This window comes from Monodon monoceros, unplaced genomic scaffold (genome assembly GCF_005190385.1).
Source record: "Monodon monoceros isolate NGI ecotype Baffin Bay Population unplaced genomic scaffold, NGI_Narwhal_1 Super_Scaffold_16, whole genome shotgun sequence".
Classification (NCBI taxonomy): Eukaryota; Metazoa; Chordata; class Mammalia; order Artiodactyla; family Monodontidae; genus Monodon; species Monodon monoceros.
In genome coordinates, this window is record NW_021703772.1 from 13,890,846 (window position 1) to 13,915,033 (window position 24,188).

General features: G+C 36.8%; 1 protein-coding gene across 2 annotated transcripts in view; it reads left to right on the top strand.

Annotated features, from left to right (window-relative positions):
- Positions 1 to 24,188, top strand: part of CUL3 (cullin 3) — a 96,786-nt gene that overhangs the window by 32,645 nt on the left and 39,953 nt on the right. The window contains exons 1-2 of one of the 2 annotated variants that reach the window (XM_029224960.1): positions 1,742 to 2,005; positions 9,888 to 10,001. In XM_029224960.1, coding sequence (XP_029080793.1) covers positions 1,805 to 2,005; positions 9,888 to 10,001 — 315 coding nt within the window. In that variant the 5' untranslated portion in view covers positions 1,742 to 1,804. Of the gene's footprint in view, positions 1 to 1,741; positions 2,006 to 9,887; positions 10,002 to 24,188 lie in introns of those variants that run through there. The other variant, XM_029224959.1, reaches the window with a different exon arrangement.

Below are 24,188 nucleotides of genomic sequence, written 5' to 3' on the forward strand. Positions count from 1 at the left end.
GGAGGCACAAACTGTGCCCAAATAATATGGCGAACTTAATTAATAAATGTTGTGTGTGTTCTGACTGCTCCACTGACCAGCTGCTCCCCTGTCTCTTTCCCTCTCCTTGGGCCTCTATTCCCTGAGACGTAACAATATTGAAATTAGGCAAATTAATAACCCTAATAATGGCCTCAAGTATTCAAGTGAAAGGAAGAATGGCACGTCTCACTTTAAATCAAAAGCTAGAAGTGATTAAGCTTTAGTGATGAAGGCATGTTGAAAGTTGAAATAGGCTGAAAGCTAGGCCTCTTGTACCAAACAGCCAAGTTGTAGATGCAAAGGAAAAGTTCTTCTCCAGTGAACACACGAATGATAAGAAAGTGAAATAGCCTTATTGCTGATACGGAGAATGTTTGAGTGGTCTGGATCGAAGATCACACCAGGAACAATAGTATTCCTCTAAACCAAAGCCTAATCCTGAGCAAGGTTCTAACTCTGTTCAGTTCTGTGAAGGCTGCGAGAGGTGAGGAAGCTGCAGAAGAAAAGTTGAAGGCCAGCAGAGGTGAGTTTGGAGGTTTACGGAAGGGAGCTGTCTCCGTAACATACAAGTGCAAGGTGAAGCAGCAAGTGCTGATGTACAGACTATCAAGTAATCCAGAAGATTTTCAGTGTAGACAAAACAGCTTTCTATTTGAAGAACATGTCATCTAGGACTTCCATAGCTAGAGAGAAGTCAGTGCCTATCTTCAAAGTTTCAAAGGATAGGCTGACTCTTGTTAGGGGTTAATGCAGCTGGTGACTTTTAAGTTGAAGCCAGCACTCATTTACCATTCTGAAAACCCTAAGCCCCTTAAGAACTATGCTAAATCTACTCTGCCTGTGCTGTATAAATGGAACAACACAGCTTGGATGTCAGCATGTCTGTTTACAACATGGTTTACTGAATATTTTAAACCCACTGTTGAGACCTACTCCTCAGAAAAAGATTCCTTTCAAAGTACTATTGTTCTTTGACAGTGCACCTGGTCACCGAAGAGCTCTGATGGTGATCTATAGACGATTAATGTTGTTTTCATGCCTGCTAACACAACATCCATTCTACAGTCCATGGATCCAAGGAGTAATTTCAACTTTCAAGTCTGTTTATTTAAGAAACACATTTCATAAGGCTATAGCTGTCATGGATAGTGATTTTTCTGATGGATCTGGGCAAAGTCAAATGAAAACCTCCTGCAAAGGATTCACCATTCTAGATGTCATTAAGAGCATTCATGATTTGTGGAAAGAAGTCAAAATATCAATACTAACAGGACTTTGGAAGAAGTTGATTCCAGCCCTCACGGATGACTTTGAGGGGCTCAAAGGGTGGAAGAGGTAACTTCAGATGTGGTGGAAGTTGCAGAAGAGCTAAAATTAGAAGTGGAACCTGAAAAGTGGTTTCTTAAAATGGAATGTACTCCTGGTAAAGATGCTGTGAAGGTTGTTAATGTGACAACAAAGGATTTAGACTATTACGTAAACTTAGTTGATAAAGTAGTAGCAGGACTGACTCCGCTTTTTTTTTTTTTTTTGGCGGTACGCGGGCCTCTCACTGTTGTGGCCTCTCCCGTTGTGGAGCACAGGCTCCGGACGCGCAGGCTCAGCGGCCATGGCTCACGGGCCCAGCCTCTCCGCGGCATGTGGGATCTTCCCGGACCGGGGCACGAACCCGTATCCCCTGCATCGGCAGGCGGACTCTCAACCACTGTGCCACCAGGGAAGCCCCTGACTCCACTTTTGAAAGAAGTTCTACTGTTGGTAAAATGCTGTGAAACAGCATTGCATGCTACAGAGAAATCATTCTGGAAACAAGGAAGAGTCGATTGATGCAGCAACTTCATTGTCATCTTATTTGAAGAAATTGCCACGGCCGCCCCCGCCAGCCTTCAGCAAAACCACCACCCTGATCAGTCAGCAGCCGTCAATACCAAGGCGAGATCTTCCACCAGCAAAAGATTATGACTCCCTGAAGGCTCAGGCGATGGTTAGCATTTCTTAGCAACAAAGTATTTTTAAATTAAGATATGCACATTATTTATTTAGACATTTATTTAGTCTATTGCACACTTAATAGACTACTGTATAATGTAAACATAACTTTTATATGCACTAGGAAACCGAAAAATTCATGTGACTTGCTTTATTGTGATAGTCACGTTATTGCAGTGGTTTGGAACCAAACCCACAACATCTTCGAGGTGTGCCTGTATTTTTAAAATAGTGGAAAACCCCACTTTTAAAATCACACAAAACCAACATAAGTCATATTTAATCAGGGGAAACAGTGCCCACCCTGGAGTGGTACTGAGACATCTTAGTGGAGCATTGCATGAGTGCCATTGATCTAATCAACCCCAGCCATATTACAGGGAAGAGGAGCTGCAGACTGTATAGGTCAAAGTCAAAAGTCCTAAATAGTAACTGCCCTTGGTAACTGTCTGCAAATACTAATTTTTTTTAACGTCTTTATTGGAGTATAATTGCTTTACAATGGTGTGTTAGTTTCTGCTTTATAACAAAGTGAAATCAGCTATACATATTCGTATATCCCCATATCTCCTCCCTCTTGTGTCTCCCTCCCACCCTCTCTATCTCACCCCTCTAGGTGGTCACAAAGCACCGAGCTGGTCTCCCTGTGCTATGCGGCTGCTTCCCACTAGCTATCTATTTTACATTTGGTAGTGTGTATATGTCCATGCCACTCTCTCACTTCGTCCCAGCTTACCCTTCCCCCTCCCGTGTCCTCAAGTCCATTTGCAAATAGTAATTTGATTGTTTTAGCTCCTGAGTGAACATTACAATACTACAGGTTTCTAAGAGGTTGCACCTCTTAACATTATATCAGTAGTATCTCTGTGATACTTTTAAATGTTCTTTTTTTTAGCATGTGTGCTAGATTATGCACCATTTTATGTTTTTAATACATGGTATATATATTTCAGTGCAAAATAATGCTAAATACAAATATCTGTACTTACAGAGATTTATCTGTGTTGGAATTAAGTATTGTCCTGAGTTTTAAGACTTTCTAAGAAGGAAGTCCTTTTCAGTAGTCCATATCATCATTAATTATATGGCTCAGTTCTGGTTTCAGTAAACTTTAGAATTAAAATCTTTATAATTAGTTTTAGCTGATAAATTTCTTTGTGTTACCTAGATATTAGGATTGGCTTGCTGGGACTTTGCCCCAGGCATTTAAATTTAGGTGAAAAATTTTTAATTAATGATTAAAAATAAATGTGTGTATGTTAGAGGGTGGGGGGATACTGTGTAGATTATTAATATTCTTCAGCTCTCCATCCAGCCAAGAGCTGCTGCCCCAAGGTCAGCCTCCTTGTCAATCCTTGTAGCTCCCAGTCATGCTCATGCCTGCTGGCCTTCCTGTCATCCCCTTTTCCATCCTTCTCCCCCTCCCTTTGCCAGTAATTTGATTGATTTGAGGATGTATTTCTTGCAACTTGGATGTTAATTTATCAGTGAACAGGTGTTATTATTGATACAACATTGAAAAATAAAAGTGGGGGTTTTTTTGATTTAGTAATCTCCTTTAAACTTTGCTAAGTGTGTAATAAAAAGGACAGGGAAAGCTCTATTCACAGAAATGGAGGATGTAGTATGTCAATTTGAACTATAGCAGAGGCCTTTGTAACGTTGGTATACTCAAAATAATTAACAATTCTTCATTGTTTGGCATTCAAGTTGCTTTTATGAATAAAGATTGTGGCATCATAGCTTACATTTATAATATGGTAATAAAACAGGACCCAATTTTGAGAATCATAATTACTGCAAGTTTTAAAAAGTCAATATACAGTAAAATTAGCCTTTTATTTTCATGTACAGTTCTGTGAATTTTAGCCCATTTATAGATTTATGTAACTGCTATCACAGTCAATATAGAACATCCTTCACCCCAGAAAATTTGTTTTCCCTTTATAGTGACATCCTTCTCCCACCCCTAATACCTGGCAATCACTGATCTCTTCTGTCACTATAGTTTTGTTTTCTCAAGAATGTCCTATAAGTGGAATCATACAGTTTGTAGCCTTTGAGACTAACTTCTTTCATTCACATAATTATTTTGCAGTTGAGCCAATCTGTTGTATATATCAATAGTTTGTTCCTTGTTATTGCTGAGTGATATTCTGCTATATAAATGTATCAGTTTGCTTATCCATTTACCTGTTTACTTGTTGCAAGACATTTGGGTTGTATACAGTTTCTTCTGATTATGAATAGAGTTACTATGAACATTTGTGTACAGCTTTTTGTGTGAATATAAGTTTTCATTTCTCTAGGATAAATTCCTAGGAGTGGGATTGCTGGGTCACGTGTAAGTGTATGTTTTACTTCGTAACATACTGCCAAACTGTTTTCTGGTAGGGCTGTACCATTTTGCATTCCCACCAGCAATGTATGAGAGTTCTAGTTGCTCAGAATCTTTGTCAGCACTTGGAATTGTCAGTATATTTTATTTTAGCCATTCTAATGGGTGTGTGTAGTGGTGTCTCATCACGGTTTTAATTTGCATTTCCTTAATGGCTGATGTTGGTGAACATCTTTTCATGTGTAGAATTGTCTGTTCGAGTCTTTTGCCCATTTTAAAATTCTGTTGTTTGCTTTCTTTACTGAGTTGTGAGAGGTTTTTGTTTGTTGGTTTGTTTTTATTCTGGGTACAAGTCATTTAATATTTTCTCCCAGTCTTTAGTTTGTCTTTTTATTGTTTTAACGGTACCTGCAGAACAAAAGCTTTTAATTTTGATGGAGTCCAGTTTATCACTTTTTTCTTTTGTAGCTCATGCTTTTGGTGTTAGGTTGGAAATTGTTTAAATCTCAGATGACATTGTATTTTTCTTACATTTCATTCTGCTATACCCTTTTTCTTTGAATTATTACAGTACTTTGGAAATGAAATGATATAGCTAGAAACTTTTCTCCTAAAGTAAAGTTTAATGTTGAATGTTAATGGATGGCTTAAAAATATCAGGACTCAGAACCACATCAGTATGATTATTATTATAACTATATAAAAACATATTCATATTGAGGAAATTCTGCAAAGGGAAGGAACAGAAATGGCTAGTGTGGCTCTTTTAAGTCAGTGGTTTCCTAATCCTGGCTGTTGTATCAGAATCATTGGGGTAGCTTTAAAAAGAAAGATACCCAGATTCTCTTTCTTTTGATCAGTGTTTTTTAGATCAGTAAATTGGTGGGCCGCTCAATTTTTTTTAATAGACTTTATTTTTAGAGCAGTTTTTGATTCACGGCAAAATTGAGCAGAAGGTACAGAGATTTCCTATATGCCCCCTGACACATGTACAGCCTCCCCTACTATAAGCATCCCATACCAGAGTGGCACATTTGTTAAAATAATGAACCTACACTGACATACCATTATCACCCAAAGTCCATAGTTTACATTAGAGGGTCTTTCTTTCTTTCTTTTTTTTTTTTTTGCGTGGTACGCGGGCCTCTCATTGTTGTGGCCTCTCCCATTGCGGAGCGCAGGCTCAGTGGCCATGGCTCACGGGCCCAGCCGCTCCGTGGGATGTGGGATCTTCCCGGACCAGGGCACGAACCCGTGTCCCCTGCATCGGCAGGCGGACTCTCAACCACTGCGCCACCAGGGAAGCCCTAGAGGGTCATTCTTGGTGGTGTTTATTCTATGCATTTTGACAAATGTGTAATGAAATACTATTATAGTACCATACAGAATATTCTCACTGCCGTAAAAATCCTGTGCTCTGCCTGTTCATTTCTGTTCCACCCTAATCCCTAGCAACCACTGATCTTTTTTACAGTTTCTTTAGTTTTTCCTTTTCAAGAATGTCATATGGTTGGAATCGAATGGTACGTAGCCTTTTCAGATTGTCGTCTTTCACTTCGTAATATGTACTTAAGGTTCCTGTGTGTCTTTTCATGGCTTGATAGCTTATTTCTTTCTAGTGCTGAATGATACTCCATTGTCTGGATGTACCACAGTTTATTTATTCAGCTACTGAGGGACATCTTGGTTGCTTCTAAGTTTTGGCAGTTATGAATAAAGCTGCTGTAAACATCAATGTGGGGGGTTTTATGTGGACATAAATTGTCAACTCCTTTGGTATTTATTCCAGGGTGCATAATTTTCTGTATCATATAGTAAGAGTATGTCTGGTTTTGTAAGAAGCTGCCAAGCTCTCTTCCAAAGTGACTGTTTCCATTTTGCATTCCTACCAACACTGATTGAGAGTGCCTCTCGCTCTGCATCCTCACCAGATTTGGTGATGTCGTTTTGGGTTTTGGCCATTCTAATAGAAGTGTAGTGGTATCCCATTGTTACTTTAATTTGCAGTTCCTTACCGGTCAGATGTTGAACATCTTTTTATATGCTTATTTGCCATCTGGATATCATTTTGGTGAGGTGTCCAGGTCTTTTGCCAGTTTTTAAAATTGGGTTGTTTGTTTTCTTATTGTCCAGTTTTATGAATTCTTTGTGTATTTTGGATAACAATCCTTTTTCAGATGTGTGTGTCTTTTGTTAATATTTTCTCCCATTCTGTGTCTTCTCATTCTCTTGATTGAAATCTATTAGTCTCCGTGGGATTCTGTTTCTTTGCCAAGTTTGTGATCTACTGTTTTAAATTACTGTGTCTCGCTTTATCCTTTGCAAGGCTAGATGTCTTGCATAGCCATCAGTTTTCAGCTACTCGTTTATCCTCTTTGTCACAGCTGGTCCATCCTGCTCTCAACTTCCACAGTTCTTCATCGTTTCACTCTTCAAATTCCAGCTCTTTATCTGGGTAATCTTCATGTAGATTTTCTCAAGTAATGATGCTGGTCGTACTTGATCTGCAGGTCCATTTGGTTCTGGTACCGCCTCTACATCAGGGTTGCCTTTGCTGGTGCAAAGATTAATCATGTTACAACACACAGTTCCCACTTTCTATTTCAAGTTTTCTGTATTGTTATGTTAATAATTTGTAAAATAAAGGTTAAATCTTTTTTTCACTTTATGTGTACTTTGCTTTATATGCCAACTTAATCGTCTTTTGAAAAGCCTGTTTTGATCTTCATGAAGATTGAATTTTCACCTCATTCCTACCATTTTGTTGTATATGTTTGAACAAATATGCATTCACTTTTCATGTATCAGAGTATGAAGATATTTTTCTGGGGCAGTTTTAGAGGAATAGTTTTTTGCTCATAAAGTGATCTGAATAATTAAGAGATCGTTGCAGCAAGTGTGCCTAAGGGTATTTATCTTTCATCTTTTAGTCCTGTCCGTGTGTGTAATCTTTCAAAAATAAATATAACAAAATTAACAGTTTATAGCAGCTTATTTTCTGCTAAGTAAAATTCCCTGTTACTGATTTGTCAGCATAATTTTTTGAAGTATAATGCAAATAAAGCAGTTTTATCATTTATGACACATTGTGCTAGTTGATCGCATTTTAATTTTGTTGAAAGGCAGGTGTCTTATACTTGTTGCTATGTTTTAGTGTATAAATCATTGATTTTAGAAAATATGCCTTATTTTATAACTTTTAAAATTTAATTGGTAAATTTTTCATTTATCCAACAAATATACCAAGCATATTCTTGCATTCCAGAATCAGGGTGACTTTAATACAATTAACATATAACTTGATTTTATAACAAAGAGGGTATATAGAAGTTCACTTAAGTCCTTACAAATAATTAATTCCTAGATATTATGGTGTTTGGAATATATAATTTAATTTTTGTTATGTAGTACAGTTTCTCTAGTATTGTCATGATTTTGATTTAATTGCTACTCAAAGTTTAGTGGTTCAGTGAAAGAATATGAAGGTTGAAGAATTTTGTAAATAGGTACATTTTCAACTTGCTGTGTTTTTGTTTTTAGCGTTAGCTACCTTTGGAACTTGCATATGATGAGTGGTAGACTTAATGAGTTGAAATAATTGGTATATTACCACTTTGCATGAAAGTGTTTGTTTAACACAGTACTGTCAACTAACTGACATGGATGTTTATCACTTTTGATGTAGTCAGCATATTTATGGAGTAATCTCTGGGTGATATATTTGAAGTCAAGGAGCTGAGTCTGTGAACAAAAGATTATGTAATAAAATTCTGAATTATGTGGTATAGGCTAGTGGTTTTCATACCGTATGCTTAGTAGAATAGATTTATTGTCCCATCACTAAAATCTCTCACTGACTTCTTTTCCTCTATAAATAAGAAAATATATAGTTTTCACAACTTCAGCTTACTCTCCCGTGGGTTGAGAGTAATGTGTTTTGTGTATTTTTTTTTTAATCTTTGGCACTTCGAACCACTTTATTCTAGTTCTAATACACAGTGACATTTTATTTACATGTATTTATAATTTGGGTTTACAGGTGTCTATATATCTCAACACACATATTAAATAATTTGTTTCTCAGAGAACATCATGACTTCAGATTCTCCCCAACCTGAAAAAGTTGAACCACTACTGCAGATTTTCTGTGGTAAAGAATGTTTAGAGATAGAAGATGTCTCTTTAAGCTGGAGTTATTGAGAGTTGAGCTAGACCATGGAGGATTGGTTGGATTTGAATAACTGCATAGGTTGGCAGTATAGTCCCAAAGTGTTGTAGGAACTTGGAGGACAGACACACTACTTTTTCATGACAAAGCTAGAACCAGAGTCTAGAGTCTATTTCCTAGTCAAATAATCTTTCATTTGGACTAATAGCATAGCAGGAAGAAGTAGTGGTCAGTAACCTCATATTGGAGAAGGTGTCAGTATGCTTGTGGACTGTGAAATTCCTGAATTCTTATCAGGATTGCATTAGGAAGGCATTTCAGACTGAAAGGAACTTTATGTGCAAAGGCAGATATCCTGAAAGAGCTTACCTTGTTGGCCGTGGATCATGGTATTGGAGGGTGGGGATGAAATAAAGGGTCTTTTATATGCCAGGCACTGTTCTAGATGTGGAAGGTACACATGGAAAAGACAGACTCCCTGCTACCGTGGAGCTTACATTTTAGTAGGAGAAATAATAAACAAATATGTAATATACTAGTAATTAGTGATCAGTACTTGAGGAAAAATAAAGTATAGGGTAAAGGAATAGAGATAGACATTATTGAAATAGGATGTCAGGGAAGACCTTTTTGTGGAGGTGAAACTTGTGCAGAAAAAAAGGCAGAGAGTGAGGTATGTGAACCAGCACAGAGGAGATGGCAGAGCACATTTGCTGTATGCAGCTCCATGGTAGCTGTCGTGCGTTAAGTTAATGGTTTATGCTCACTGAGTGTTTACTGAGTGCCAGACACTGTTCTACCTGTATTACTAGTGGTAATTCAGTCCTTAAAACCATCCTATAAAATGGATACTATTTCAGATTTGAGGAAACTGAAGCACAGGGATTAAATACTTTACCCAAGGTTGCACAGCTAGTCGGCGAGCTGGGATTCAAGCCCAGGTAGTTTGACTGCAAAATCAGTGTTTTCGACCATTCTTCAAAGATGGGGGAGGGGAAGTGTAGTAGGAAATTTAATTGGAGCAATAGCCTGGGGCCAGTTCTGTGGGGCCTTTGTGGTTCCTTTATAAAGTATTTAGGATTTTATGCTGACAGTGAGGTTAAGTCATTGGCGGGTTGAGAAATGCCCAAGAGGTTGCTTTATGATTCTGGAGGTCAAGAGAAGGGTCTGGACTATACAAAACACATTTGTTAGTTATCTGTATATAGGTTGTATTATAGCTTAAAATATTTCTACTGGTCTGTAACATGTTTCTTTGTTCTAAAATCGAAGATTCCACTTCATTATTTTGTTGAACAGATATGTGCATGTATACATATGAGTAAGCGCGTGCTTGTGTATAAAGAAACTAATGAAGTTTTCTGTTAATAGGTGCGAGAAGATGTACTAAATTCATTGAATAACAACTTTCTTCAAACACTAAATCAAGCTTGGAACGATCATCAGACAGCTATGGTGATGATTAGAGACATACTAATGTATATGGTAAGTAGAGCTTTGTTGTTTTTCCTTTAAGTTAAGCATTTCAAAACACTGTCTTTTTTCTGTCACATGTATTTGGATGGTACAACTCAGTGTGGAAAGCTTTTTTTCTTTTCTTTTTTTTTTTAAATACTATTTCCTTCATAAGGGCCAACCTTAGCTTATATGAGTAAAATCTTAGTTGCTCCTATACTTAATGATTAGAATGGAAAACTGAAAGGGAAAGATTTAATATTTTTCTAAATATCTAGCACTTATGCTTCAATATGTGAAATACTGAAAAGTCTGTCTCTTCTTGAGTAAGGGTGATTGAGTGACAACATGAGAGATGAAATATTCATTCTCTTGCAAGTTTTTAAACCCTAATGTCCTTATATCCTCAGTTACAGGGTATGTCATATTAATACAAATATTTTTGTAATAGCTGCCATCTACCACTCCTAATAATAAATCTCTTCCAGTCTTACAAGGACTGTAAGTCCTTGCAGTGAATATATAAATTCTTCAGATATGTATTGCCTTTTTCACCTAGTATTACTGTTTTATTATCATTCAAGAAAAATACCTTGTTCATTAAAACAATTTGGAAAACATGGACCTGAGGTAGGCTGTTTAATAGCTTTCAAGGAGATTAAACTCTCAGGTTTTTTTAACTTTAGAATGATTATTAAGATTCATCAAGCTTAATTATTGTGTCTGCAAAATCATCAAGCCCAGTAACTTACTTCATTGTTTATGTTTGAGAATTGGACGTAATGATTTTCTTCTAAGATTTTACTCTCTGCTTTTCGAATTTTTATTTTCAGTTTCTTTAGTTTTGATTATTAGTGTAATGGTGAGAGCATGTCCTGGTTTCTTTTACTTGGTAGAATAAAGCAGTGTTTGGAAAGAATTTCCAATGAGAGCAAACAGCTGTAAAGTTTTTTGTTCTGCTGAGTGAATTCAATCAGGCCTATTACCCCAGGTTTTATAGGGCTTAGTGGCAAGAGGGTCAAGGAGAAGCTACTTCATTTTTCAGGGTTTTGATAAAACGTTTAACAAGTTATTTAGCCTTTCTGAACCTCATTTTCCTCTTCAGGGTATAGATTCATTTTATGTTGACATTTTGAGGTAAATGTGATAGCATGTGAAAACATATAATGTCTGGGATTTAAATGTGAAATAAGTTAACTTACTGCTGTCCTCTTTAAGTTTTGGATTTGGTGAGTCTTTAAATTCCAACACAAACACTGAGATAGAAAATTACTTGTGATTTCATGGTCCATCACTCTGTTGATAAAAGGAGTATTTTAAAATTATTTATATACTTTTTATACCATGCTATTTTTTAAATTTCTGTTTTATTTCAGCACACACACATACCACTTTTTTTGTTGGTTGGGGGGCAAATGAAATCTCAGACCTTGAATCCTGGCTGTTATGTGACCATAGTCAAGGAACTAATTCTCATTCCTCAGCTTCCTCATTTATAAAATGAAAATAATATTGTGCTAATTGGGTAGAGTGGCCATGAGGCTTAAAGGAGCCTTTCATATGAAGCACCTGTATGGCCTGGACTGTAGTAATGTGCTCAGTAAAAATTAACTAGTATTAATATTTCCCATCATCTTTTCATCGAACCCAGCTGGTAGTACCACAACCCTAGATAAACCCAGCAACTTGCCTTTCCTGGGCTTCTGCTGGTAGAAACCCCACTTGGGAAACCTCACACAGGGTAGCTCAGTGCCACTATTTGTGGCATTTTCACAAACCTCTAGTCAGCCCTCCACACTGCTCAGTAGTCTCACTCTTTCTCTATTCGCTCATTCCACCACTTTGAAAGAGTTATTTCTCTTCAAACCTCCAGCTATCCTGCTGGTCCCCTTACTCTTAATAAACAGTCTTGCCCTCTGCCTCTCAGAGAGAAGGAGAAAGCATCAGGTGGAAGCTGGGTTCATCTCTTGCCTCTGAATCCACAGGTTTCCCTATATTTTCTCCCCTTTTGTGTTTCTCTTTTTCCCTCCCATTTTAATGGAGGGCAGTGTTTCCTCACCTATCAAATGCCATTTCTTCACTTGTGCTAAGAATCTCATTTCTTCCTGCTTTGTCAAAAAACAGAATTATTTTCAGGTTCTGCCTTTCTACTGGTCTTACTCATCAGCATTAGACACATTCAGGTCGCTGGCATCCTCAAAATAAAATCCCACTACATTTTCGGTTGGACCCCTGCACTGCTTCCCAGGGTCTCTCATTGCCATGCACAGCTAAATGTCTCATAGGAAATGTTGACACTTGCTATCTCTTTTTTCTCATCTTTTATTCATTTTGAATATGTTTTAGTCACGCTTCTATCTCAACTCTTCTATTCATTCTCGCTCTTACTAGGATCACCGCGCCTGCGCATCTCTGACAGCAAAGCTCACTGCTAATCCTCATGCTCCTTGACTCTTCCAGCAGCATTGGCACAGTTGACTACCTTTTCGTCTTCTAACACGTTGGGTTCTTAATTTCTGTGACCAAACACTTCCTTGGTGTGCCTCCTGCCTTTCTGTTTCTTCTCAGTCACTCTTCCTTCTCCTCTGCCCTTTAAAAGAGAGGCATTCTTGGGGCTTAGTCCTAGGCTTCCTTCTCCTGGTACCTGTTATTTGCTTACCTTAGCTCTCTGTTGTGCCTCTGTTCAGGTGATTCCCACATTATGTCTCCAGCCTCATTCTCTGAACTTCAGACTCATAAATTCATTTATCTAGTTGGTGGCTCCCTTCATTGTCTGAGAGGTACTTCAAACTTCACGTTTCCAAATGAGCTCATAATCAGTGTCATTCCATCTGATCGTGACAGAAACCTGGGAATTATTCTTGTTAGTTTCTTCTCCCTCTCTCCCTACATCATGTATTTCTAGAACCTGAAATTTCTCTGTTTTCATATCTAGTACTTAAGACCAAAGCACCTTCATTGCTTAGTAACTAGTCATATAGCATTCACTATGCTCCCCTCTATTCTCTTCTTCATATTGCTCTAGAATTATTACTTTAAAGCACATGATTATGTTACTGCCCTGCTGAAGTCCTTCTCTCTCATCTCGGGATTTTCACACGTCTTCTGTCTGGATATGTTTCCAGAATGTTTCCTCCCTTTATGTGATTTTTTTTCATACTTATCCTTCAAGTCTTAGCTTAAATTTCTGGTAGGCTTTCCCTGACTCATGCTGTGCACTGCACACTGGCACCAGCTGCTCTCACTGTACTTGGTACTCCTTTTGTAGCATTTATCATTATTAACAACTGTTTAGTGCCTCGTTTCCTCACTAGACTGAACTTTATTGGGGGGGATGTCTGTGTCACCACTGTGTCTCCAACACCTAGCACAACTCCCTGCACAAACAAGGCACTCACATACATCTTTGAATTAATATACACATTTTTTTAAATATATCATGCTTTTTTCAAAATGCTTATTAAAATATGCAATTATAGATGCAGAAAGAAATTTAAGTGTTGATAAGGTTCTATAAGGTTCATGTTCTATAAGGTAGACTTCTTTCATCCTTCATTCTCTTTATTTTTCCTTTTTATGTGTAGTATTCTGGGCTTAGTTAAATAAGTGCTTTTAAAAATTAAGGTAAAATTTATATACATTGAAACGTGCAAAACTGAAGTATATAAAGTTATTTTTGACACATGTATGCTCCTTTGTAACCAGTACTTCAGTCAAGATAAATAAATGATCTTTTCCAAAGATCAAAAAAAATTTTTCTGTTGACATCTATGTTATTTTCTGTGAAGATTTTTACCCTCAGTCAAACTTATCACATCACTTTACCTGCTAGATAAGACATACACCTGAGGTGTGCAGGTTTCTAGACAGATTTCTCTTCACTATGAATTCTGGCTCTAACTGTTAGGACTTTAGATCTCAGGCTCAGAGGGAGGAGAGAAGATGCTACACTGTCTTCCCACCTCCCTCCTACTCAGCTAGCTGACTTTTTCTCTGACAAGGAGGTGTCTGTATCTAAAATGCCCGGCGTAAGCCTCAGTGTATATAGATAGCATGGGACACACTGACTCTTGAAAGTGGAAATGGAATCAGTCACAGGTTACGTGGAGGCAGCCGTTGGTCACAATTTGTCCCCACTCACTTTGTTGTTGGCAGGTTCAGCGTTCCAGGAAGAAAAGTGTACATGTCTCTAGATGGAACATGGGATCTATACCCCTTTCTAACATTTGAGACTTGCATTATGTATTTTGCCCCTGAAGGTGCTGGAGTTTGTAATCTCTGCTTTGTTTCTTATTTTTAATTCATTCTCTTCTTTAAGAAAAGTTAACATGTTAAACTTATAAGATTGGTTTGAGCCTACTTAGTATAAGTTTCCTTTTCAAATTTTTAATTGTTTAAAAGATGAATGATTGGGGAAAGATCTGATTATTTTATGGAGAAAATGTGTTATAGGTTATATAATCGCTTTAATTATCAAAATAATCCACAGGTATATTTATATTCAGTTCATTTCCCTCCCCCGCTTAAACTATAAAATGAATACAGTATCAAGGGAGAGTTAAATTTATGGATGGTATTCTGTAGGTTACTTTTGAGCAATTAGAATTAATGTCAAAAGATATAGGAAAGCATTTACTATTGTGATATGTAGGCTAATAGAAGGTTAATAGAGGAATTTTCTGCATAAAACTCTGGTTATTTTCAAAGATACTTTCATGTTTTTACTTGAATTTATCTATATTCCCAGTCATTTTCACAAATAACAAAGGTATAGTACTATTGCAGGTTATCCTTAAAGACTAGAGGCTATAAATTCAAAGTCCTGGGGTGGAGAGTTGACCCAGGAAAGAAGGGTCACTGCTTCTTTAGCTATATGGGAAGTCATCAAGGATGGTGGGTGAAGAGGTGAAGTGGAATGTAGCAACAACTTTGTGAAGAGGAAAGAAGCTGAGGAACTCTTCTGATCCTCTTGGTCTCCTTAATAAAGTAGAAGGTGGGACCATCAGTTACGGGTGACAGAAGCATGTCAGGTGTTGAGGAGTGTGGTAGACTGAGTAATGGACCCCCAGATATGCCCATGACTAACCTGTGGAACCTAGGGATTGTTACCTTATATGGCAGAAGGAACTCTGCAGGTGTGATTAGGTTGAGGATCATGAGATGTTTTCCTAGGTTATCCTGGTGGGCCCAGTAGAAGTGCAGGGTCTTTATAAGAGGGTTGCAGGAGGGTCAGAGTAAGAGAAGTCAGTATGATGACAGAGACAGATTGGAGTGATAATGCTTTGAAGATGGAAAAGGGGCTATAGCCAGGGAATACAGGTGGCTACTGGAAGCTGAAAAAGACAAGGAAGTGGATTTCCCCCTCAGAGCCTCCAGAAAGAACCAGCCCTGTCGACATCTTGATTTATCCTAGTGAAACTGTTTTCAGTCTTCTCAACTGTAGAACTGTTAGAGAATAAGTAAGGTACTAAAGTTGTGGTAATTTCTTCAGCAGTGATAGGAAACTAACACATGGAGGAAGTTTGGAATATCCCCTGTGCTGGGGTCAACTATCTATAAATAACTAAGTGGATCATCTGTAATTGTGAGGAGATAATTTAGGGTAAGCTGGCACAAATTTTGTATAGTGGAGGCAGTCAGCGGCATTTATACTTTTTTCGGAGGTACTTAAGCAGTCTCAGAGAAGAATATTCAAAAACTAAGGAAAACCTACTGATATAATTTGGCTTATTTGGTATGGGGAAGAATTCTAAGATAGTAGCATTGTTAAAATTGTTGATCGTGGATCTGTGCTGTTTAATAAGCAGGCAAGTGAATCACAAGGTCCCAGGAAGCAGAAGTATTAGGTGTAAGGGATCAGTAGACCTGGAGCTCCAGTTAGAATGCGGAGCAGTTGAAGTGTAACCGAGGAGAGGCAGGAGGAAAGAGGGTCTGTAATACCAGGGACACCTGATGTCTTCTATGAAGAGTCTCAAGATTTGTCCATATCAATATGTGGGTGAAGGGAATCCTGATAAGATGGGAGATGAAAATTTAGGCATCTGTAAGGAGTGTGTCAGATTGGTCATTATTATGAAAGTTGCAGTTACCAAAGGTGATAGATGGCAAGGAGTAGAGTTGAGAGAAATAATGTAAGCTGTTTGCTGAAGCTACCAAGGATTTGTATGTCCTTGGAGATCAGAAGACAGGATGAGAACATGGAGATGACAGAATTTGAGTCTGTTTTTTCACTCGTAGATTTTGATACTTTTAGTTCCAAAAAAATACGTCTTTACTGTATTCTAGATTGCACATTGAGAAAAGTTTGAAAATAGCTGTATTCTGGAAGAACATAAGTAGGTTGCTTAAGAGTCTTCTTGGTACTTTCTCTGTTTTCAAAATAACATCTTAGAAGAAAATAGGATCAAGTAGCTTTGGGACTGTTAAGCTTCACTCTTGTTCAATATATTTACTTACTGCTTTTGCAAGAAAGGTCTGTGCAAGACAGGTTCCCCATATGTGCTCTAGTGTTTGCGTTTGTGACTGACAGTATAATACCTTGGCATCTTTTTATGGTTAGGTCAAAAGCCAGGTACTAGGCCTTTATGTAAAATAAAACTAGGGCAACATCGTAAATACTGTAAAGGTTAAGAGTATTGTGCTTGATAATTAGGATTTCTTCCTTGCCGTCCATTTTAGCTCCTCTTTCAAACAAATTAATAGAGCCATAAACACCTTGATTACTATGCCCTGTGAATGTTTTTGTGTGTGTGCACTGATTATGTAGCAATCTATGACTGAGTTTAGGGAGGCAAGTATTAATTCAGCCAGAGGTAGGCCCTGTGGTGGTGCAGTCATATCTTGCTGTAGGAAAGGAAATGAAACTTTTGTCCATAAAGGGGGTGCTCCCCATATATATACACGTGTGTGTGTGTGTGTATGATAATTTTATGTAATATCATATATATATGATAATTTATTTACACAGAGTTGAGCTAACATTCATTCACCTTTGTGCTTAGGTGGATAAATTCATTCATTCAGCAGGTATACAATGACTGTGTATTATGTATCAGACATTATATTCTAAACAGCTGGGTTCCTTTTTCCAGTTTCTTCTATCACTGGGCAGTTTTATGATGTGGACATCCCATTTGAGCAGATAATCTTGGTTTTCCAAGCCTAATTTAAGAACAGTGATTTTATCAATGATCCAGGTATAAGCTATCAAACATATTAGAAATCTTTAGTATTGTTTCTTTTCTCATTTTTTATTTTGAATTTGATAGTAAAATTCTCATTGAAGAAGTGACTTTCTAAGGCTTTAGATACCTAATTGTCATCAGAAGTTATTTAAAACCATCATTATTAGAACACTCAGAAACCCAACACAAATACTAGATACTGTAGCAATTATTCTAACCACTTGATAGGATATTAGCCTTAAACTAATTTGAAAGTCCTCTTCTAATTTTTTTAGAAACACTTTTCTTGATATATAACATAAATTAAACTACACCATTTTTTTTGCCCATTTTTTAAAAAAATGTGGGTTTTCTTGGGTTTGTTTTTTTAGTAATTTGTGAGTTCTTTATATGTTGTGGATAAATGTTCTTTGTCAAATAATATATGTATTGTGAGGTAGTGTCTTCCGTTCTGGGCTTGCCTTTTCTCTTAGTGGTGTCTTTGAAGAGAAGTTTTTAATTTCAGTTAATTTCAGTTTTTCAATCTGCAATTGTTGGATAAAGTGTTGTAAACATACCAGTTAGTCAGATTTACTAATCAAGTTCAGATCTTCCACGTCTTTACTAAACTTTTTGTCTGCTTGTTCTGTCAACTACCAAGAAATATTAAAATCTTCAGATTTGATTTGTTTATTCTTTTAGTTTATATATTTTGAGGTTTTGTTACAAAGTGAATATCAATTTAGGGTTTTATCTTCCTATTGAATCGACTTTTTTATTTTTCGGAAATATCTTTCTTTATCACTAGTAATACTTCTTGCTTAAAGACTACTTTGTCTAGTGTTACTATATGAGCTTTCTTACAATTAATGTTTGCATGGCAAACTTCATCTCATCCGTTTCTTTCCACCTTTTTGTGTCCTTATATTTAAGGTGTGTCACTTGTAAGTACCATATAACAACATGCTTTTTAACCTATCTGATAATCTTTGTTTTTAAATTGAAGCATATAATTCATTTACATTTAATGTGATTACTGATGTATTTGGGTTTATTTTTGCCATCCTACTGTTTTGTTTTTTTCCTGTTTGTCTTATCTGTTCTTTTGATTTTTTTCAGCTTTCTTTCCTCCTTTTAGGTGAATCAAGTATGCTTTATTATCCTATCCCCTTCCCTCATTAGCTGTTATTTATATATACTTTTATTATTATTATTTTAGGGATTACCTTAGAGATTACAACATAGATCCTTGACTTATAGTTTACCTTATATTAGTTTTTTTTTTTTAACCACTTCTGGATAGTATCAGTCTTAGAATACTTTGACTTCCTGAGGCTTTTCCCCCTTAGTTTTTAGACATTGGATCCTGGGGTGCTTGTTCTGTTTTGGTGCGGGGACAGGCCTGGTAATTTTTCCAACATTGTGTATGAAAAATTGTGGAGGCCCTGGATGATGATGTTTTCCTTCATAGGATCAAAGATCACCATGATCTCGTTGAAGCTGGCTTTTAGGCTTTGTTAAGGTTGATCTATTTTCAGTTTGCCTTTTTTTCCAGGGCATGTTTTTACGCACAGGAAATAACCCCTTCTGGGGTCTCAGTTAAAAGCCTGAGTTGTTTACTCAGGTTTGCTCTTCACAGTTACTGTGCCTTGAGATACCAGCTTTTGTCTCTCTCTGCTGCAAGTCTGCCAACAGTCTCTGTTCAGCTCTTTAGTCTCCCAGTGCTGCTTTCTATTTGGTGTTTTGGTGTCTCATCCACGCTTAGGTGATGTGTCAGTAAACATCTCAGTGAAAATTGCTTGCAGAATTTCTGGCTCTTCTTTACATTTCTCTCTTCTTCAGACTTTTGCCTCATAAGTCTTAGCTGCTTGATAGCCAGCCCACCTGTGACTTCCTGCTTGGCCTCTTTTTCCAGTCCTCCAAATACAACAAATGACCCAAGGGAATGGGTGAAGGCGAATGTAGGGCTCCTCTCAGTATACTTGTCTTTTCTCCAGAATCCGGGTCCCGCAAGTCCAGGTTGCTTTTGGTGCTCTTTGATGCTTTTAAACAGTATTTGTTCGTTTGTTTTAATTGTTGTAAAATGCACATAACATAAAATTTATTATCTTAATCATTTTAAAGTGTACAGTTAGTTCAGTGGTGTTAAGTACATTCATACTGTTGCACAGCCATCACCTCTGTTCATTTCCAGAATTTTCATCTTGCAAAACTAAAACCCGATACCCTTTAAATGATAACTCCCCATTCCCCACCCCCTGGTCACCACCATTGTACTTTCTGTATGAATTAGACCACTCTAGCTACCTCATGTAAGTGGAATCATAGAGTATCTGTCCTTTTGCAACTCAAGTTTCATTCATGTTGTAGCCTGAGTCTGAATTCCCTTCCTTAACAGATTAGTGGTTACCAGAGGGAAAGGGGGATGGGGGCAGCGCAAGATGGGTAAAGGGGGTTGGCTGTATGATGACAGAAACTAAACATTTGGTGGTGAGCACATTGTAGTGTATACAGAAGTCATAATATAATGTTGTACACGTGAAATGTATGTAATGTTATAAACCAGTGTTGCATCAATTTTAAAAATTGCCTTTCTTTTTCAGGCTGAATAATATTCAGTTGTATGGATATACCACATTTGCTTATCCATTCATCTGTCAGTGGTCACTTGGCTTGTTTCCACCCTTTGGCTGTTTTGAATAATGCTGCTATGAACATGGGTGTATGAATATTTCTTTAAGACCCTTCTTTTGACTCTTTTGAGTATAAACCTAGATGGTAGAATTGCTAGATCATATGGTAATTCTGTTTTTATTTATTTAGCCTTTTATTTAAATTTTTTTATTTTTTAAAAATTTATTTAATTATTTTATTTATTTGGTTGTGCCGGGTCATAGTTGCAGCATGCGGGCTCCTGCCACTTTTCTAGTCTCTTTTTTTAAAGAAAACATAAACGAAAACAGTTATAGATCTTCTTGCCTTGAGGACAAGAAAGTGAAAGAAGAATTATTTAAGTTTAATTAAGCTCCTTGACAGTGTGCTTGATAAACCAACTTTCAGAGCTATTCACTTCAATTTAAAAAGGGGTCTTTGCCTAAATAAATAGCTACCATTGGCCATAAGTGGGATCAAGCAGGGAAGTGTAGATAAATGAGTACTAATCCATAACTGCCCTTAGTTCGTTAGTGGTGGTATTAAAAGTACTGAACTGCTGGTATTTGAAGCAAAAATTTTATAACAAGCTCCCTCAAAAAATAATTGAGACAAAGGACTATTGTATTTATATTTGTAGTACTGAGTGTTCAGAGTTGAATGTAACCCAAAGGTTAGTTTTAGAATTTGCTTCCCAAATACCTGTTTAAATCTTACAAGAAAACATTGTTCAAATGAGACATTAGATATGAGTGATATTGAAAGAGCTTATAATTTTGTCCTTTCCTTGGGTGCATCATTGATTCCTATGCCCAGTACACATTTATCCTAGTTTGCTTTTTCGTGATACAGTGACTGTTGGTTAAAAATATTTCCCGTACCATTTCTTGTGGATAAAGTAGCAAGAGTTATTTTTTGAGGTTCATTATCAAATTTTTGTTGTTTTATTTTTATTTAAATACCACTCCCTGAGTCATGAAGCTTTTTAGCCCACTTACACAGTCACTCTTTGACTTTGCACAGGTTTAGCTTTCATAAAATCTATATTTTCGCATAGTGTGTCTTGACACATCTAAGAATACTTTTGCATGCTGAGTTAGATCTCTCATATATTAGTTAAATATTTAGGTATCTTGGTGGATTAGGTGTCTTGGTGAAGCCATCAGTTAAGGGGAAAAGATTTGCTTGGTCTAGGAATAGCATCTCCCAAGAGGGAACCATAAACAGATTTTAAATGTAATTTTATCTCTGTAGTTATGAAACTCACATCCCTTTAGTAAATCTAATGTTTGATCCAGATGTGAGGCTTTCAAATGGATTTTTCAGAACATTTTATACTTAAAATGCCTGTATTTTGGCTTTCAAAAGGCAAATAGAAGCAACCACCAGCTTTCTATGTCTGCTGAGCTCTCTCTTCAATAGATAAATGACTAATGTTGGACTCATACAAACTACCTTTTGGTCACATTAAATATTCACACAGAAAGGTATACAAAATAAAAAGTCCTCCAGTGATTTAAATGATTAGAGCTAAATTGATATTGTATTACATAAAATTAACCACTTATTTTTTAACAAAGAGAGATTCCTGTTAGAATCTATTATGAAAGGCTGTTGTCTACCCACAGGCTGAATTCCTTCTGATAGTGCTGATAAACAGTAAACAGAAGATTTAGCGTGTTCATTCAGCAAATATTTTAACAGTCATGTGCAGATCACAAGTTTATTGTGGATGTGTGCCTGCATTAGTTTAATGTACGCACACGTAAGCACTCAGGTGTATGTATGTATAGCTTTTATTTTATTTGATGGTAATTAATCATATGTACCAGACAATATAAATGACTATTTGGTATTACTCATTTAAGTAGCTGTACTCATGTTTGCAGGTTTTCCCTTCTCTATTTATTAGCTCTCTGGTATCTATAATCATATTTCAGGGTTAACGGCTTTTCTTAATATTATGTCATTTAATTATAATCATTATACACCTTGACAGTCTCACATTAAAAGACAAGGGTTTGGCTTTTATCCTACAACATCTGTACTTCCCTTATCCCCAGTCATCCTCCATGGATGTAAATTTTCTATGCGTTGCTCAAATACTCCAACCATGTGTTCCCATCATACCTGGCTTCTTTTACTCTGAAACATTGTTCTCTCCTGTACGCATTACACCTGAAGAACGCATCAGCTGCACCTGGCTCTCTTTCTGTCTTTTCGCCACAGGGCTTAAGATAGCAGATACTATAGGCCAGTACGGTTATAGACTCACCTGCTTTGGTAGCGATGGCATCACTGTGTTTAGGATTGAGAAGAGAGTACCCAGGCCAGGGGAGACTGATAACAGAAAGGGAAGGAGTAATATTGAAATGTGTCTTGATCCCTAGTATACGTTAATTTTTGATCAGAGAGTTAAGCTTCAAAGGAAATCAGAGTTTTAGAGACTGTCTTTACCAGCCCTTTATGTTACCCAGGACCGGAGTGGGTAAATGGCTTACTCAGGGTCACACCACCAGTTAATGGTAGAGCCAGAGATAATACGAAGAATTCTATAACTGACATGTCCACTTTAGAAAACAAACAATTTGGCAATTTTCATATAGCTCAATAGTACTTCTACTCATAGAAATCCATCCAAGAGAAATGAAAGCATACGTCCAACAAGAAGATTGTACCCAAGTGTTCATAGCAACATTACTCATAGTAGACTGGAAGCAGCCCCAAATATCCATCAGCTGATAAATGGATAAGCTAAATGTGGCATATCCAATACAATGGAATACTTCAGCCCAAAAAAAGGAATGAAATACTAATATATGTTATATTAATGAACCTTAGCAACTTTACGCTTGATGAAAAATCAGACACAAAAGATTACATGTTCTATGATTCCACTTATATGAAATGTCCAGGAAAGGAAATGTATAGAGAGAGAAAGCAGAGGTGCTGGAAGCGGAGATTGACTGTGGAAGGGCTGGGGGGATCTTTTTCTTGTTTCCTATTTCTTTCTTTTTTTGAGTGATGGAAGTATATTCTAGAACTGGATTGTGGCAATGACTACACAGTATAGAAATTTACTGTAAATTATTGAACCATGCTCTTAAAATGAGTGAATTTTACGGCATATAACTGCAATAAAGCCAAGAGGGGAGAACGTTAAAAAATTTTCACTTTAACACTCTTAGTTTACTCTGAAGATTACGTAGCATGTGTCTTTTGTTCTGTAATTCTTAAAAGTATTTGCCTTTCACCAAAAACAATAAAATCTGACTTGGTTCTTTGACATTTCTCTTAGCTTAAATTAAGAACATTTGGTTTCCTAAGAAAGAGGTTAGTGTCTTAGTAGACATATGTTAAGTTTGCTTATATCATATGTATGTGATGTTATATATCCCCCACAAGATGTGCTGAATGTCACAGAGGCCTATCGTACAGTTGAAACTTAACAGTACCTGCCCGAATTAACAGTACTTTCTGTTCTAGCTGTGAAACAGCCTGATGGATACAACGTTCTCTCGGTGCTGTTCCACTACTTTTCAGTTTATCTTCTCTGTTTTGCTCTTGTCAGTTGAGCTTTGCTTACTGAGAGTCAGTTGTATTTGTTTTCAGGCCTGTTTATGCTAGTTGTACTTCTTGTTATTACATCATTTTATATTGTGTAAGTCAATAAAAATGCGAAAAACAATAATATTTGTTATTTGGCAAACTAGATTGAATGTTTTGGAAAGACTTGACAAAGGCAAATCACTAAATATTGGGTAATTTGGTAATTTAAAAGACTGGAGTGGAAATTGTGAAAATCTAGAAGGCCATTTACATTGCTTCACAGTTGTCTCTGGTCATTAGCCATCTTAATGAGACTGAAAGTAGACAGACTAGATATTTATGATGTATGGGTATATGTGAAAAAGACAGCATTGACTTCTAATCACAGGACTCATGTTCAAAGAAAAAGTCTTTATCTCAGTGAATGCTTATATGTTTTAAATTAAAATGTTTAAGGTGCTGGTGTGGTGTGTGTGTGTGTGTGTGTTTAATATTTTTCCTCTTTTACCACATCAGCTAGCTAGTTACTGGTTTTGATTGCATTGGGTAAGAGTGATTCTGTATTTGGTACAGAATCTGTACCATAGAAATTTATAATCAAAATTGTAAAAATCAAATTTATAAATAATTTACTCAGTAATTGGAGTGATTATTTTCTCATTGCTTTGTAAATTATTAGATTTATGCCAGTTTTTATTGAATGTGTTTTGTTTTATGCTGAAAAGTAAGCCAGAATCAGTATGGTAGTGGAGGGTGGGGAGTGTTGGAGCTGAAGGTCATGAGAGTAAAGAGTAACTTCAGTACATAGAAAACAGTGAGGCCATCAGAAAGGAGGAGGGATGCGGTCAGGGCA